The 19402-nt window shown below is 34.2% G+C and overlaps 1 protein-coding gene across 4 annotated transcripts in view; it reads right to left on the reverse strand.

Annotated features, from left to right (window-relative positions):
- Positions 1–19402, reverse strand: part of LOC149789578 (uncharacterized) — a 69298-nt gene that overhangs the window by 9941 nt on the left and 39955 nt on the right. For all 4 annotated transcript variants that reach the window (XM_089971592.1, XM_089971593.1, XM_089971591.1 and 1 more), the window contains 7 exons: positions 19190–19248; positions 18095–18255; positions 17075–17252; positions 16084–16281; positions 15207–15321; positions 13476–13568; positions 12767–12804 (listed from right to left, as the gene is read on the reverse strand). In XM_089971592.1, the coding sequence (XP_089827718.1) occupies positions 12772–12804; positions 13476–13568; positions 15207–15321; positions 16084–16281; positions 17075–17252; positions 18095–18255; positions 19190–19248 (837 nt within the window). In that variant the 3' untranslated portion in view covers positions 12767–12771. The remainder of the gene's footprint in view (positions 1–12766; positions 12805–13475; positions 13569–15206; positions 15322–16083; positions 16282–17074; positions 17253–18094; positions 18256–19189; positions 19249–19402) is intronic.

Raw genomic sequence — 19402 nt, forward strand, 5'->3', positions numbered from 1 at the left:
TTATATGATAGAATTGCCTCACTAACCACCAAAGACACCAATATCGCACAATCGAGCATATATCGTAATAAAACTATTGAGGCCCAGCGTTTTTCTGAGAAATGTCTACCAAACCAAACATAACATATCGTATGAAGATCCATAGCAAACTCGAATGATTCAACACAAGCAAATCCAGTTAGATCAAAATCCGGCAATGGTCCATTTATCGATACTCGCGTCATTTCATGTGTTGGATGACCGAACCTTGCAACATAATTAGAACAATCTCCGTATCCGAGAAAACTTCCTGGATAACACGCAACCATATCAACATATATCATATCGTTGTAATTATATTTGGTATTCCACAATCCGCCGTGGCCATACTCGACATAACTTGATTGTATATCCGAAAGAAATTCATTTCGGGTTGGTTCCACGAATTTTTTTTCTCTAACAACATGAGCTGCAACAGATGGAACAGTAAAACAGTTGCTGAGCAACTCATCAATATTTTCTGAATATTTTTGAGCAAGATTTTTCATTTCTTCATGAAGGGATTCTTTATGATATATTTCACCGTTAGGTCGTACAAATTGATCATATTTTTCATCATCTGAGCTCTTAAATAACCACACTGACACAGGATCATTTTTATCTATTTTGTTAATAAAATCAAACATGTTATCATCATAACATTTAACAGTTCGATTTCATGGAAACACTGTTACTGCGCTAGTTCATGCATGCCCGTTATGATCAATAATTTCGATCGAAGCTCCTTTTGATTTATATTTTAATTCATATAATATTTCTCCTGTTATCGTCGCTACGGTTATTGGGAATTTTAATTTTTTTCCTAATTCAGTGACATCTTTGATAGACGTCCCGGTATCTTTAACTGTTTCGCCCCACTCATTTATTGTTTTACGTCTTTTATCTGTTAAACCGTTTCCACGGGCCGCCTTTGTAAAATGTTCTATTATTCGTTCGGCTACACAGTTTATTTTTGAAAATTTCATTGGCGACAGTTTATCAACGCTAGGTTTTTCATTTATCACATAGATTCCATAAACAACTGCTGTTACAGGATACGCTCGCTCATAATACGATTTGTCAATACCGATCAATAGACCTGGTTTGGAATTTCTACTTAGTATGACAGTTTCTTTTATCACCGTGGACAGGATCATATTTGTCACGGATAATCCAGTTATCTGTTTCTGCAAGTATGACAAATTTTATTCTGAAAAGATAACTTCTATCATCGAGCGGCTCAATAATAGCTGCTACTCTTTTGTCATTCATCGTAGTATCAATAATACCTTTGGCCTTGACTTTGTCATTGCGAATAATCTTGAACGTTGACCAGACATGAGATGCACCATCTGCGTGAATTTTATTGATCAAACTTTTATTTTTCCGATCAACCAAATCTCGTATCGGCACGTCAGGAGATGTCCTGTCAAGGTTGAATTTACTTGTTTTCCAAGGCTTGATTCTGGATAATCTCTCAAACTCATCCATATTATACTTCAGACAAGTATTTAAATAAAAAATATTACATATACAATGTCTCAATGCAAATGGTTGATGATCGGATCATTAACTCGTTGTAATAAACCCTGCAGGAAGGAATTCTGCGGAAACACATGGAAAACGTGGAGGATTATCTAACTAAGTTTTCAGACAAATTATGATTTAAACAAATGATATTATTGTATATTGGAGCAAAATAAATTTGTGCCACATCCTACAATAACAAACTGCGAATGAAATATTGATGGTATGATAAGACACTGTCGATTGAAAAAACCAGTTGGTTTTGTCATTGATACTGGCTATCTGATGTTTTCTGCAGCGAATAAAACTTATTTCTGTCATCGTTTCATATGCGAGTGTCACAAGGGGTTGATCAAAGACGGTCTTGTGATCGATCACATTAACGGCGTGAAAATTGACAATATTTTATCCAATCTTCAAGCTGTTACACAAAGCGAGAACTCTGCATGGGGAGGTACTGGTAAATATGACAGAACAATTGTAAGGAGGGCGGTAAAATCCACAAACATAGAGACGGGTGAAGAAATTATATTTCAGTCAATGTATTCAGCTGCAAAATACTTTGAAATTAACTCGCGTGTGGTCAAATACGTTGCCGAAAATATGACCAAAACTACTTTTTCCAGTAAATATAAACAGAAAATCACCTTCCAATGTTGTTAATGAGATAAACTATCATCACTACCTCGAATTATATTTAATAACCATTTCTTGACCATTTATCCTTTTTGTCAGAATGCCTCATTGTTACACTACTGAATTTTTGATTATGCAAAAGGGAGATTGCTTCTGTAATATAGCTTTCTTCGTGGATTTTTTATTTTTTATGGTCGTAATTAGTTAATTAATCATCTACGTCGTAATTAATATCAATAATTATACTAAAGAAAGATATTTATTGTTTTTAGCTTACAAAATAAAAAAATTAACGTATTTCCCATCATACAATGTAGCGGAGTTATTTTTGGATCTGTTACGAGAAATCAAGGCAAAACACGCTGTTTTTAATGCAGATATTTACAATCTGACAAGAAATAAACCGACCTGTAGGTGGCAAAACGTTTGATGGTGCCGTGGTAGTAACAGAACACGCATTTAGTGCAAGATATTACGAGAAATCTTGGCAGAAACCGCAGTTTTTAATGCACAAAGTATTCAGAACACGCTGTTTATATATTTACAATATGTTCAGAAACCGCTGTTTTAATGCAGATATATTCAGAAATCGCTGTTTTAATACAGAAATATTTACAATCTATTCAGAAACCGTGGTTATAATAATTTCTGAAACATATATTGCTAGTTCGATTCGATAGCTCAGTTGTTAACGTATTGGACCATGATACTCGTGGCGCGGCGATCGAATCCCATGATTGACAACCGTCGGTGGTTACGCATATTTGCGATTTTTATAATTAATTGGGGCTCCGCCTGAAGCCTCAAAACTAAACAGAAAAGACACCCACCTACCACATCACTGGTGATAGATACATGTTTTGTATCACCCACGGGCTGATTATATGGGTGGGTGTCAAAATCTGTTGAACGTAGAGAAGGCCCCCGTATATGTTGTGCCGTCATTCATTGTATATATTCCATGTCATTCATTCATCATTCATTCATTGTATATGTTTGCGCCGTCCTTAATTAAGATTTCATTCATTGTATATATTTCATGTCATTCATTCATTGTATATATTATAAATACTACGTGTTGTGCTGTCCTTTAATTATTATTTATGTTTGTACTGTCATTCATTCATTGTATATATTGTAAATACCCCTTGAACTCGCTAAAAGACTCGAATAGGGGTACAATGTAGGGAGTGTATATGTTGTGTTGTCCTTAATTAAGATTTCATTCATTGTATATATATTTCATGTCATTCATTGTATATGTTTGTGCTGTCTTCACCAAATGCACCCTCTTGTGCCTCTAGACCGTTGTTTGACGGGTTAGGGATTCTCATAGGGGGTAGTGTTTCGTGTGCTCGTTGAACTTGGCAAGCTACGAGTTCTGGGTTGTACTGTCCTTGTAAATATGTAAATACTATATGTTGTGCTGTGCCCCTTCCTGAACTTGCTAAAAGACTCGAATTAGAGGTTCATAGGGGATTGTCATTCATTGTATATATTTCATATATCCCTGAACTTGCTAAAATACTCGAATTAGAGATTCATAGGGGATTATCATTCATTGTATCTATTTCATATATCCCTGAACTTGCTAAAAACACTCGAATTAGAGGTTCATAGGGATTTCGTTCATCATAGATGTTGTGCTGTCCTTAATTAAGATTTCATTCATTGTATATATTCCATATATCCCTAAACTTAGCTAAAAGACTCGAATAGAGGTTCAATGTGGGGATTATCATTCATTGTATATATTGATCATAGATGTGGTGCTGTGCCCCTTCCTGAACTTGCTAAAAGACTCGAATATGAGTTCATAGGGGATATTTTTTCTTTTAAATATATATATACTAAATAATGAACTAGGAAAATATCAATGATGAAATTGTTGCTATTAAAAAATTAGAAAAAGACAGTATTAATATAGCTGATGAACTGAATCCTGAAAAGAATATTTCTGATTTTGAAATCTTACAAGAACGTAAAAATGATGGTGGTTTTACACTATCGTCTGAATACAAGTTTATAAAACGAATTCAGGCGGCGATGATCCGGTCACTAGCTGCAGTAAAAGATGATCAGGTTAAGGACTTCGTTCCTCTCTCTGCCGCAGTAGAAAAAATTAGATCACTGTTATCCCACGAATACGAGGCAAAAAAAACGATCAGTACTCGTATAAGACTATTAAAAAAGATCATGTTAGATCGTGAAATGACCGAACAAGTGAATATTTTTTATTTATTCTGAAATATTTTTATTTATTCTGAAACATTTTTATTTATTCTGAAACATTTTTTGTTTATTCTGAAAATTTTTTATTCGTTCTGAAATATTTATTTTTTCATAAAATCTGATAGATTTTGTTAATTTTGAGTGCCTATTTACTAGTGAAAATTAACAAACTGATTGATTTGCATGACTTTGAGTACCCATTTACAAGTCAAAATTAACAAACTGATCGATTTGCACGATTTTGAGTACTAAACAACCATATCAATTTAAGATATTTCTGATAAAACAAAATATTTCTGACAAAAATAAAAAAATATTTCAGAATAATAAAATATCTCTGATAAAATATAAAAATATTTCAGGATAATAATAAAATATTTTTTGTAGTATTTTTTGCAAAACTGATTTATTTGCACGATTTTGAGTACCCATTTACCAGTCAAAATTAACAAACTGATTGATTTGCACCATTTTAAGTACCAGTCACCATATCAATTTCAGAATTAAAAAAATATTTCACAATAATATATTTTTTTGTAGTATTTGTTGGAAAACTGATCGATTTGCATGATTTTGAGTACCTAATTACCCATCAGAATTAACAAACTGATCAATTTACACGATTTTGAGTACCTAAATACCCATCAGAATTAACAAACAAACTTGATTTGCATGATTTTGAGTACCTAAATACCCATCAAAATTAACGAACTGATCGATTTACACGATTTTGAGTACCAACCACCACATCAATTTCAGAATAAATACAATATTTCTGATCAAATACAATATTTCTGATAAGATAAAATATTTCTGATAAAATAAAATATTTCTGATAAATAAAATATTTCTGATAAAATAAAATATTTCAGAATAAATAAAATATTTCAGAATAAATACAGTATTTCAGAATAAATACAATATTTTTGATAAAATGAAATATTTCAGAATAAATACAATATTTCTGATAAATCTACGATAAAAGTCTTAAGATTTCACATACAGATTGACAATCAATTCCTCCCCACGCAGGTCAATTAATCGTCCTATGTGGTCTGTAAGCTTGAAATTTATTCGTGACAAATACTGATTATGTGTACGTAAATAAACAGGATTGGTTGGTACTTGCACGATCAAATCCCCAGAGGGAACTTGTGGTGTGAACGTGTATAAAATGTATCCTTGTTGAGCCTGATTTGATTTTCCGAGATCTATTTGATAGCTACCATCGATTACATCACAAACTAGATCAACCGCGACCGTTGAAGTTATATTAACGACTCCCGGAGATACGTGTCTACCGCTGCCGTGTGGATCGTTATTGTATCTGAGAACAGTTGGAGTTGGTGCTAGTTTTCTCCATGCATCGAGTATTTTAGGAAAATTGATGATGTCATTGACAGATTTTTTCCGAGCGTCCGGGTTATAATCGAAAAATTTGAACGTCGGTATATCAGATTCCTTGATTTTATATTTGTCAATTAAAAACTTTTTTAAAGCAGGAGATGATTTTAAAATTAGATCTATAATTTTGTTGTGACTGCGTTCCATAGCTTCTGCGATATAATTCAGAATTTCTATTTGTTTGATAATTTCCCCTAGTGTCTTGTGGGATGTTATATCGAAAAGATACTCAGTGAGGCGTTCACGTAGTTTATTTAGTTGATCTTTATGATCAATATTGGAAATGTCGATAGTTTTTTAATTTCTTCTTCATTAATATGGCCAAGGAGTTTACCTTCTGGTAAAGATAGGGTACCACCATAACCAATTAAATCATCTAAACTAATGTCCCAAGTTCGATCTCCACGCCACCACCACCGAACATCTGTCATTGTAACTTCGTGACGAGAGCTATTTATTGACGTAAAATCAGCTCGTTTTGGTTCAGGTGGTCCTTTATGCACTGGGGGAACATCCGGCCAACCTAGCACGGATCTTATCGTGGACTGATAAATATCAACGGCATAATCAAGTGAATGTATCTCAACCGCAGAAGATAGCGTCGGCTTATGAACATTAATCGATATTTTTTATTCTCTTCCGGTTATTGATTTTATTCTACGAGCAAATTCATCATTGATTTGTTCGATCTCATAACTACTAGTTGGTATTCCAACAACAACCCAGTCAGGTGTTCCATCGGGTTTGTTTTTATTAGCAAATACAAGCGAATTATTTGCTGGTGTACCATTAAATGATTTAGATCTGATATTTGGCCAACTATGGTATACTCGTAATTGCGCTAGTGCAATTTCATTAGCGCGAATTGCAGTTGGAAAATTGATATTAAATTCAGGATTAATCGAGCTTACCGAGATCATCGTGGTCTTGTGCGGGTTTGTGTTCGTCACGATCTGCTGGAGTAATTCCGTCATTATTAATACTCGTACCTTTAATACCAGCGCAGTTGTATATTTTAATCATCTCCGAAAACTCAAAATCAGATATAATTCCATCACTGAGACTCGCTGATAACAACGAAGATAACTTCGAGTATGCGACAGTTGCTATGTGTAATTTTATCTCGTAATCGGATAATTTTTCATTCGTGCAGGTACATACTTTTTTTGCAATGATATTAAGCACACCTGCAATCGTTGTTGCTGCTGAAATACAAATAGTTACAGCTACTGGTGCCATCATTGTTACCGCGGATAATATTATTCCAGCTCCAGCAACAACAGCGGATACTGAATAAACAACAACGTCAATGATAACTAATCGTCGTTCATACATTTTTATTTTTATTGTATATTGTTCGACTGGTTCTTTTAAGTTCGTTTGCCATTCACGCGCTTGATTGTACCTATAATGTTACGATGCAACGTCGATTGAGGTACTCATTATATTTTATGCAGTAAATAATTGAGGTGTTTCCGCTACAAATTCCAAACACCACCAGTAAGATGTTGCGGTTAATTTCTTATCAGCTGCTTCCAGAATAAATATTTCTTCGTTTCCGCTATTTAATACAACAGATACAACCCCGTAAAACTTATCAGTTGAATGACACCATGGATACGTTGTAAATATTTCAAAATTTTGCAGCAATGAACACAGACAGTCTGTACACGCCAGTGACTGTTGCGGTATACTTGATAGTTTTATTTTGCTGCGACCATGTTGCGAATCCCGATGCTACTGTGTATACGATGTTGGTAATATGTCCGGGAGTAGTCCCGCCGGGAATTTTAATCAAACTGGTTTTATTAACGATCTCAAGAATCCCCGCTACGACATCTTCAAGTGTTTTTTTAGTTGTGTCTAGGTTAGTTTTGATATCAACGTCAACAACCAACGGATTACCAAAAAATTCATCTGCGGTTTCATTAATTTTTCTAAAGTTTATGCGAAGATTTGTAAACGCGTTTGTGTGAACGTCATACTCGGCCCGCAACGTGGATAATTTACCATCTACGGTGTTGTAGTTGACGTCAACGTATTTTTTGTTGCTGCGTCTTCGTCGGATGTTGGATCTCTCTAAACTACTATCTTATTCCCGTTCATGCTAAGTTCACCTGTCATTGTGTCACCGGTATTTTTCACGCGATTAGCAACACTTGCTGTAATTTGATTTCTGATGGTTGTAAACGATATACATGAATCCCTGATTTTTCCGCTGTCAGTAAACACATGGATATTATGCGTAACTGCACCGAGTACTCGTCGAATTATATCATTCCATTTGATATTGCTGGTTTTTAGTTTAGTTTACCATGTCGATCCTGAAAAATAACAATCTCATCTTGGTCAACTCCAGCCAGGTTCATAATATCAGCGAGGTCATCCTTAGTCGCGTAATTCGACAGATCAACGTCGCCGGACTTTTTCTTAACGCGTGAAGAAGATCTTCCGTAAATATCAACCATCATATAAGATCTAAGATCTAAGACCTGTTTAAAACGAATCGGTTGCTTGTATAATCATGCACGACTTTATGTGGCGGTTTGGATGATTTTGATATAGCGTTAAGTACATTAATTACTTCACGGCCACATATTGGCGGATCTGTCATTGTTTGTGTGGGTAGCGTTGAATACCAAACTTGCGCTGAAGTGGTGTGACATACTTGATAAATTCAACAGGTGGAGCTAACCCGTATGAATCAAAATAAACGATTCCACGTGGATCAACAGCGTATGATACCCAGTGAGTACCGGGTCCTGAATTCGAGTCGAGATTAATAATACCTGTTTCGAGTTTGTTTGGTTGTTTCGGTAATTGATCTCGCATAAAAACACCTCTGAAGTTTGTTATTTTTAATCGTTTAGCAGCATCAAGTAAATCAACATTTGATGCTTGAGCATCTAACGAAGTGATCCTGGAAGCCTTAGACCTCTTCCCCAACGAGATCCTGGCAATCTTAGGCTGCGTCCCTTTTTTTGTACCCCTTTCCTATTGCTTTCTTTAAAGCCATTCCAGCAGAGGGTCCAACAGCACCTAATGCGGCTGCTTTTGCTACGGCTGGAGCGGCAGCAGCTATTAACGCTGGAATAGCCGCGAGAAGTGGAAACATACCACCGGTTTTAGCTGAGTCCTTAATCGCACCCGCAGAGAGATTAAGTTTGACGCCTGTTTTTAATTGTTTTGAGTCGTTGAAATGTTTAAGTTGACGTTCTGATAATGATAATTTATTTTGACCACCCGTGATCTGATCTCGCTTTAGTGATATTTTCATTCCGCAGTTTTTTGCGGAATTTGATTGAAGGTTTTTAATCTGACCAGGAGTCAGACTGACACTAACGTGATGATATGGCATTTTATGATAAATACTTGCCACGCTCCAAATAATGATTAAAGATTTTCCACTGGTGCATCAACGACTCTCATTCGACCACTACCACCTTCAAGTAACATGGCTTTATCGCTAAGTATAACCGCGATTGCTCTATAATCAACACCACCTGTATTTAACGTTGCTTTAAGATGTATATCAACAACAGATTGTTTTGGTAGATCAAGATGCTCCAGTGAAAAATAATAAATCGGATACAAAGTTCTGAAATCATATTGTGATATTTGCAGCCCAGCATCTACATTTTGATCCTGTCCCATGAATGACATCAAACGAAGATATGCACGTCCTATACTATTTTGTTTATAATTTAGTTGTATGTTCTCTGTTGGTTCTTGTTGTCCGTTTATCCGTAAAGAAATATCTGTGATACCTAGTTTATCAAATATCATATGAGAGTGAAATTGTGAGCCTAATCGATCGTGGTTCTGAAACGCAATAAAAATATGCCGTGGTGCAGAAACACCTTGTTGTGATGCTATATGCCATGTAAACTGACCGTTAACATCAGTTTGTATACTATCTGTGCTTGTTGTTAACCATGACAACATGGATTTACCACCAGTGTCCATGAAAGAAATCAACTTTTGTTCTTCTGCGATCGTTGGAGTCATTACCGGCATCCACAACGATAGTTTTTTTAGTATTACTTTACCAGCATCACCAGCAGGTCTCCACAGAGCATCGTTATCATCACCCTTTCTTACAAGAACAACCGTGTGTCTAGCTCCAAAAATAACCTTTCTAACATTTCTACAAAATCCAAAAATATGCGATATTGGAATTGTACATGAAAATCTTCTATTGGCTTCTATCAACATATTTCTACGCGCTGCAAATCCCAAGTTGAAATTTTCATTAGAACCATGAACAATCGGCCACATATCAGCATCAGCGGCATTGGCAAAATTTCTTGGTCGTCTTATATTATACGGATCGCTTTCAGGGTGACCAGAATTATCTTTCGCAAACATCATTGTGGGACCTGCTGATCTTGTATAATCATCAGAATATCTTGCCAACACTATTATTGTTGTAGCAACGTCGACATCTTTCTGAATTGATTCAATATTTTTTCCATCGATTATATATGTGGCGCTATTAAATAATGCCATGATCCCGTTGCTGACAAAACCAACTTTAAATTCATTTGGGTAATCATTATTGTTTGTTTTTACAATTGTACCTTCTACCTCAATAAAAGCCTCAGCGGGTAAAAAGTATCTACTTGTGTCATGAACTTTTGTTCAATTCTTCCTCCACGTTGATCTGGTGTTCGTGCGTCATAAGAATAAAACTGATAATCACGTACCGATTCATCTTTAAGGACATGTGCTTCCATATCAAATGCTTCGTCGGATACGCGTTTGAACATTTTATTATAATTATTTCCGTTTAACACGTTGATTACTTGAAATATTATTCCTTGGTTCACCGAGTCCTTGATCTGCTAACGCTGCCAGTTTTTTATTTGCAGCTTGATTTATTATTTTACTTACGTCTGCGGGCATAATTTCAGTACTTGGTAGTTTAACTGGTTGTGATCTTCGTCGCATTAATCGTGCTAGTCTATCTTTGATCGCCGAGAACACCTGACCAGCAACATTGATAATTGCACCAGGAGCTTTTACACGAATAACATCGATAGCCTTCATCGATAATTGTTTTGCAATAGGCGCTGCTTTTGGGGCTAACCTTGTAAATAATCCCTGAATAACATCACCAAGTCCATCTCCGTAAATAACTCTATAGAGTGGTAATCGTGAGTTTACCGCTCTGACCGATACGGATTTACGATGATTATTGTGTATGATCATCTTAGTTTATTTACCATTTATCTAATCGCGGTGACTAATCATCAACGAGCTTATCAATAATTTCTCGGTAAACGCCAATATCCATGATACCACCTTGAAATAATTGCCGACAAATATCAGCTGCTTCATTGGTTATTTCTGGTGAGGATTGAGGATATTATTAGGACAAACAAAATTATTTCCCAGACCACTCCCCGTTGCTCCTTCTTCTGTTGTCTCTGTGTCTTTCTTAGATAAGGATCTTCTTGCTCTTTTAAGATACTTCTCTTTAAGTTTCGGCGAAGAAGACTGTTGTTGTTCTATTTGTCGCAGAGGTGGAGAAGATTGTTGTTGTTCTATTTGTTGCAGAGGTGGAGGAAGTTGATACGAAGGTTCCTGCTGGGAGAGTTGTTCTTGTTGTTTTATTCTCTCTCTATAAAGTCTTTTTACTTCTTCATCAAGATTTCTATGTTCTAAATCATCATCTCTAGCTTGATTTTTGTTTCTATATACGCGATATATCCATTTAATAAGATTATCATCACTTGCTTTTTCATGACGGGGTTTTAAAATATTAGATTTATTAAATATTGTTTCGGGTAATTTTTCTCTTTTAGTATTTCTAATATCTTCAACAACCCCTTTTTTAAATCTTGCAATCAATTCTAAGTTTTCTTCTACTGGTTCGGGTTCAGGTGCAAGTTCTTTTCTCACGTCGGCAACTTCAGTACGAAGTTCTCCAATATCTTCAAGTATTTCTTCACGGACAGGTGGAGGTTGAGCTGCAGCTATATCAGTTGGAAGATCTCGTGAAATCTTCTTTGTCTGTTTAGTTCTTGTTGCTATGTTTTTTCAGTCTGCGCTGCAGTTTGTTCTAATACTGGAAAAATACCCTTTTTCCTCTTCTCATCTTCCTCCGCAATATCTCCCCATATAGTTTTTTCAACAACCGCTGCAGCTTTCTTAGTAGCTGCAGTGACGGGTTTAAACAGTTTTTTAGTGTCCTCTTCGTACTCAACTTGTGATAGTTGCTGCGCTCGTAAGTTTTCTCTAAATGAGTCTCTGACAGGAAGAAATTTTTTGATTGCTTCTAATCGTTCTCGAGCTATCCTTGCAGTATGAGATTCCAGATGTACCATTATTTTAATATAACATAATGATTTAATTATAGCAGCAGAGAGGGTGGGGGGGACCTCGCGATGACGTAATTTGCGTAAAACGCGTGCATAATAAACTAGAAAAAAATCACCAACGACAATGGAGTAATATTAATTAGACAAACCCCGGAGAGATTTTCTCAGTAACGTCGACGCTTTTTTAAAATCTGTGGACACTTTTTTTATTTCGGAAGAAGCTTATATTTTAAGCAAATGACGTTTCAAACAAGTGGTCTGTTCACCCTCTCTGCTGCTGATAGATTTCTGTCGCATTGATGAGAAATTGAACAATGATCTATCTACACATGTCTTTCCAATACAAATGACTTATTTCTTCATAATTTACACTTTGTTATTTACAAAGCCTAAATAGAAAGCTTTATTAGTTTGATGTGCTTATGTTTTATGCTACATGATTGTTTGTGATGAACATGATAAATATACAAAACTAAATATATCATTCCTTGAATCAAACATTGGTTTAACTTTGTTTAAAAAATTGGTGTATTGTTTTCTAACAACTGAAAACGTTAATTAAATCTCGCAGAAGTAAAATTTACAACAATACGTAACATGATTACATAAGAGGAGAAAAGTAATACCTGATTCAATTGATATCAAATCTAGGCTCCGATAGCACCTTCAATAAGAAACACAAAACAAGATCATATATATATGATCAATATAGATACATAAATAGTATAAGATACATAAGTATTAATTAGTTTTCTTTAAGTACTGTATGATATATTATTAAGATACAAATTGCTGTGTCATCAGCATCAATACACATTTTCTGAGTGTAAAATGTAATGATAATAATAAAGTTAATAAGGTTAATAAAGTTAAAAATATATATAATACTAACGATAATAATATGAAAAAGGAAAACAGAAATTAGATTTGGATAAATGCTCACCATGATTATATTGAATAAAAGTACTTGTAATAAATATTTTGCAGAGTATAGTTTTGTACTAAACTCTAACGCTCTAATAAGAAGGGATTTATGACGAGCAATCAGCCAGTATGTTATATTGCTCTCCATAATTATGCCAAGAAGTGTGCATCGAATAGGTGCGTAGCAGTGGTTCAGTGGTTATAGTGTTGGGCTCGTAACCAGAAAGGTTAAGGGTTGATTCCATCTGATAAGCCAGGATTGCTTAACGTGGTGATTGCTTGGACTTGACATTTTACTCTACCTTTGATGCAATATAGACTTCAATCAAAGCGTTATGTAAGGTAAATGCTAAATGCATGCAAAAGCCACAAACTTGAAGTACACTCCGATAATAATCTTTATTTATTTACCTTATTATGTGGGTCAATGTAATCGTACGCTGACTCTTCTCTCTGAGTTTGAAGTGTGAGGTAACCAGAGCTTGGGTCACGATATCTCTCCCCCTGGTAATAAAATCCATATTAGCCGACACATGCGTTGTATTAAAGCGGCGAGTTACTTTAAATGTGATACAAGCAATGCTTAAGTACAATATTTCTACATGGACATGTGACTGAGAAACAATACCTAATCACTACAATTACCCCTATTGTAAGATGATCATCATTGTAAGAGCGTCAGATTCAAGTTTTCTCTGAATTTACTAAACGTCTTTAAATATAAATTTCCGTGTGACGGGTTACTTTTGATGTTCACACACACAACCAAAACACGTATAATCCTTTGATAAACATCTGAGCAGCATAAGGAACGTCACGTTAAATGGTACTTAAAAGCAGTTTCAAAAAGTAAGTATACAGAGGCACTTAAGAGAGATATCATTCTGACCCTGCGTGAACTTCGTTATGTTTTCTGGAAATGCTAACTAGATATGAAATCTGCATCAGTTTGAACAGATGTTCATTTCACATTTTCTCTGTCAGTGTTATTAATGCATACTCTGTGCAACAGAAAACAAGAATTGTATTTACGTAAGAAGAATCAATAGTACTTCTTTGAATATGCTTCGACTTGCGCACACGATTAAGAACATTATATTTATATTGTATTGATGACACCGACACCAAAAGCAACGACTTCAACATGAACATTTTCATAGTTTTGAAAAGAATATATTACTGATTTTCTCTATTCCTTGAGTTTAGATAATTAAACACTCACTCTTCATTGTACATTATGGAGCTGAAGTAGATTTGGACAAACCATGTAATTCAAAGGTTTTTGATTCCAGTATAATGCATTCGTTCATGGTTGCAAATAGAGGAATTCGTATGGATAATGCGTTTGTTTGGTTTGTTTGTTCTTTGCTTGTTTTATGATGTTATCTAAGCAAAATATTTATACCAATTTTTTTTTTCTTCCATAAGTATGCGAAGTATGTATGCATCAACATTAACACATATGCTGAATATGGAATGCATTACCGAGGGCGTGGTAGAATTATCTTTCAAAAATCCGATTGTGCATGAAGATAATAAAATAATGCATACATACATACATACATACATACATACATACATACATACATACATACATACATACAACAGGAAAAATCAAAAAATGCATCGTCACAACATTAGTATGTTTATCATTTATCATCTGGGTAGAAGATCTTGCTATCTCTATTGTGTTTAGCAACAACAAAGTATCCATGCAAATGGAAACTTTGGATGAGTAAAGCATGGATGTATTACAGATTTCATGTTGCATTACAATCTTCTATCGATCTATTGACACGTGGGCGAGTTCACTATTTCAGGTATATATGTGTGTGCGTTTTACATTGGCTTAACATCCAGAATAATAAGAGGATACACTGTTAATAAATCGTTATTGTGTTAACATAAAGAGCATAGTATAGCGTTGATAATTTTTCGATCGAAATACTTTTAAAATGTATTTCAGAAATGTGTAAATCTTGCGCACCATGCATTAGAGCAAGTTTTGTGATTCCTGATAAATAGTTTCTCAGAGATATAACAGTGTCATCAGTTAGGAGCAATTCTGCTGCAAAAACTAGAGTGCAACTATTTGAAAGTGAACTCAATGGCATTTTATTAAAACAACTGTTACAGTCATACCATGGGATCAAGATATATATCTGAACCTCTCTTTGTTTCACCACGGGTGTCAGTCACACATTTATTGCTGGAGGCATGGGTATCGTTTTTCGTTCTCAGAACCATGTCGTCACGCCTTAACATGAGAAAAATGTCAAGGGGATAAATACATTTATATAAACTAGTGAATTGGTAGAAAAAATTCAGTTCTACAAATAATCGTTTATTCTGTTCTATTTCAGCAACAAATTATACACTAGACAATAAAACTAATCTACCAACTGTATGATCAGATAGTAATTGAAGTGAACAGTGGGATACCGAGGGTTATATACATCATTGCTGAAGTATCAAAAATAAGTGTTTCTAAGCCTGGCGATCTTCAGTCCAGTAAATTAATAGACCAAATGTGAAAGCGGAACCGCATATGCGCTAGAGCAGCGAATTGGTACTTATCATGGACAAATATGCAAGCATGTTTTGTTCGAATTCATTAAGTATCATATCTGCTCATTACGAATTAGTTGTGTTTCGCGTGTACATAACTACACATTTATTTAAGACAAAACTAGTGTATGTAAATGATGACGCATACATTTCCGATGTTTGTAACTTATTCGGAAACAAACCGAAGGTTTTTCTAGATATATTTACGTGGTTTTATTGTTTAATCAATATGTAGGTTATCACGCATTACTGGTATAAGTATAGTTCAGTCTTAATGTCACAATAATATTTGGGATTAACGTTTCATTTGTGCAGCATATTGTTGAATAATTACGTGTTTATCCGTAATTCAAATTTTGCTTGGTCCATACACATCTCTAATATATAAATTATTTACTTACATGCTACCTTACGGCATAATATTATTATGATTATTAAATTATCACATTACGTTTGCTCTTTAAGAAACGTTTCCTTTTGTCGAATGAGTTGCCTTTTCAAACTGATGATTACTACAGACATAATTAAAATTCCTAGTATCAAGATGCACCCGATGACAATGTAGATAACTTTCTGCTCAGGTAGCATTACTTCATGCCGTATTTCACAGCGACTGCCACTATAAGCTACATCACTCGAAATTGGACATCTGCAAATTATACAAGATAACAATGGCTTCATAAATATATGCAATCGGATTCTTAGGTTTGTTTCGTTCATGTCATTCATATGGAAATAATATTCACTGGTTTGGCAACAGGTATTCAAATTTTGAACAAGCAAATCATGTAAATCAGCACGGAGTACGAATCTTACGTATAAGAAGTTTTAATAGTAGATTGTTACATCTTCATACGTATAGTAAGGAGATATCTTGAGCAACCATTGATATTGTAAGCTAGTGGCTGATATACTTTCATTGTCAAAAGCAGTTTATATGGTCTTGACGTGAATAGTTTTATAACTGTGAAAAAAATCAGTTAAGACATATATTAAGAAACACGTTTCTCAGTTAAAATATATATTCCACTACTAAGTGAGAGTTAGAAAAGTTACATTATTTTGTATTAAATTAACAAATTGAGATTATTTAAATAAGACGTCAGTTATTTTCCAGTTCATCAATCCCTCCGAATATCTCACTTCAGCAGAACATTGGGATTCTGAGTACAATTTATACATGTATATTTGTTTCATGAAAATATTATTGCATTACCAGTTTCAAAATGTTTAAGTCTAAACGTTAAAAAAACTATGCAGACATTTCTTTTGCAAAACCAATACATGAAAATGTTCAAAGCGAATATTTTAAATACTTTTTCACAGCTCCAATTTAGTGAACACCCCAGTTATCTCTAATAGGTGTAATTATTTGCACAAAAACACGACAATGAAGATCTATATTTTCAATTATTTAGTGAAAGAAGTTATTTATTCTTTACCTGCATTGAACGTCTGTGCCGCGATGGCCGATGTAACATTCACCATTATTTTGACATATTCTTGAATTGCATCGATCCAAACAAACAACAGTAGTTCCCGCTGACGGCTTGCAAACGTAACCAAAAGGACAAATATTTTCTGATGCTAATGAGCACCTATCCTTTTTAAGTATTAGATCTGTAACAGGAACACATACATTTCTGAATACTAGAAAAGATTTGCACTAAATAGGCCCGTATGTTTATGCATTGTTCCTTTTGCGTTTTTCTGTCATTATTTGAATTCTAAGCAATGCAGAGGTTTATTTACATCCATACTTGAAATGTGTCATGTATTATCATTATGCAACAGGGAGAACACTGGAGTTCATTGAGATAGACATGCATACGTCGAATTTTGGGTGCACAATATAAAATAGTACCAGTGCTGGTTTAATACTGATATTTTTCTTCACTTCATCGGGTCGCAGTTTAATACCCAATCTGAGCTTAACGAATATATTCGCAATACAGTTGTTACGATGGCAGAATAGGAACCTCCTATATATTAATGCTCACCATAGACGAAAACAATCTCCAATCCCGTACGAATATATATATATATATATATATATATATATATATATATATATATATATATATATATAGAGAGAGAGAGAGAGAGAGAGAGATTAAGATGAATGGCAATTTTGCATCAGCTGCTGCATTCTTAGAATACGAATGCTGAAATTTTAACAGCAAATCTATAAATGCACATGTCTATTTAAATACAATTTCCAATAAGCAAGCTCAATTATCTACTATTTGCGCGTTTAAGGGGCTAAAGCAAAATTTTAAAAGAAGAATGTAACTTTTTTTAGACTGAAATGTGAACACGTTTACAGAAAACGCACACCAATCGGAACACAAATGTTGCAGTATTTTACATTTTATAGCATTTGTGGTAAAATAGAATACAATATTAATGCCATTTGATAAAACAATTGATTGTTTAGTTCTGATATGACTAATTCTTTATACCTAACATTTCAGTCATTGTTCTTATGGTATAGTCTGCATCCACCGGAGCACCGGCAATCGTCTTGAATGAATAGACTACTTTGTTTTTTATTTCTTCTGTGACTCTTCTAAGATCTATATTTTCATAAAAATTAGCAGAATATTCGGCAACAATTGAAGGGCTGAAAATAGAAAATATTTCATAATATGACGTTTCTGATTAGTCAGCAATATGTATTAATCTTCACGTAAACCACAGCATATCGCGTTCCCTGATTACATTGATTAAATACTACTGGTATTTGACTTGTTTCTATATAATCAATATTTTTAATGATAATTACTGTAAAGGTGTCATTCATTACTATCAAAATAATGAAATACTGTTTTAGCCTGAATACAAGTCTTTATTATTAAGTTATTTTATGTTATGTTATTTATTTCATTTCTGAAGCAAAAATGCTTTAGAAATATATTATGAACAAGATATTCTTCTAGAAAAGCCACCCGTGAAATATTTGTGAAATTATTTACCTGTCAGCAGTAAAAAGTCATCTGCCTAAAACCAGATATGTGTATGTCTACCCAAATAATCTTTTTTTAATGAACAACACATAAATCATTTTGATGTGAATGAAACGTACATCAATACATACAAAAGTGAATCTCCATTATAGCCTGAGAGATGTAGATGGATAGACAGATGTTGTTTCATATGTATGTATATATAATCAAAAATTACATTTTTATTTTATTTTTAATCTGCAGAATAAAACAATCAGAGTTTCATTCAATCTTTATATACAAGCAACAAACAATGATGAATAATTTGATATGTGTACTTTTTCTCATATTCATAAAGTTAAATATATTGAAAGATATATAAATGGATGCAAACTGTCACAATTTCTCAAACATCAAAATGAAAGTGAATGAATATTTGTGTGTGTGAATGTCTGTGTGTATGTTTGTCTTATGTCCCTCTAATAGTTAGCTAGACACAAAAGTGTTGGGACGTACTGCTATTTCACTACTCTTTGAAAAAAGACGAATGGTTAAAGGACATGCAAGAAACGTGGAGGTATGTGTTTAATAAAGATATAATGAAGTTATTACCTGAATCGCAAAACGTCAATTGATTTAAATCCCATCACGCTTTTGTAGATGTCCGTTAGCTGCACCAAAAGAACAGGATTAATTATATAAGTAATATGTCGCTTACTATATGTCACTGTCACAAAGTGCAATCGTTATATTATAGCCCGACATGCTGTCAGGTACGCACGCAGTTGTTACACTACTTTAGTCCAATAAACTTGGATCGTATGG

The sequence above is a fragment of the Sinohyriopsis cumingii genome, chromosome 10 (genome assembly GCF_028554795.1).
Source record: "Sinohyriopsis cumingii isolate HCF-2022 chromosome 10, ASM2855479v2, whole genome shotgun sequence".
Classification (NCBI taxonomy): Eukaryota; Metazoa; Mollusca; class Bivalvia; order Unionida; family Unionidae; genus Sinohyriopsis; species Sinohyriopsis cumingii.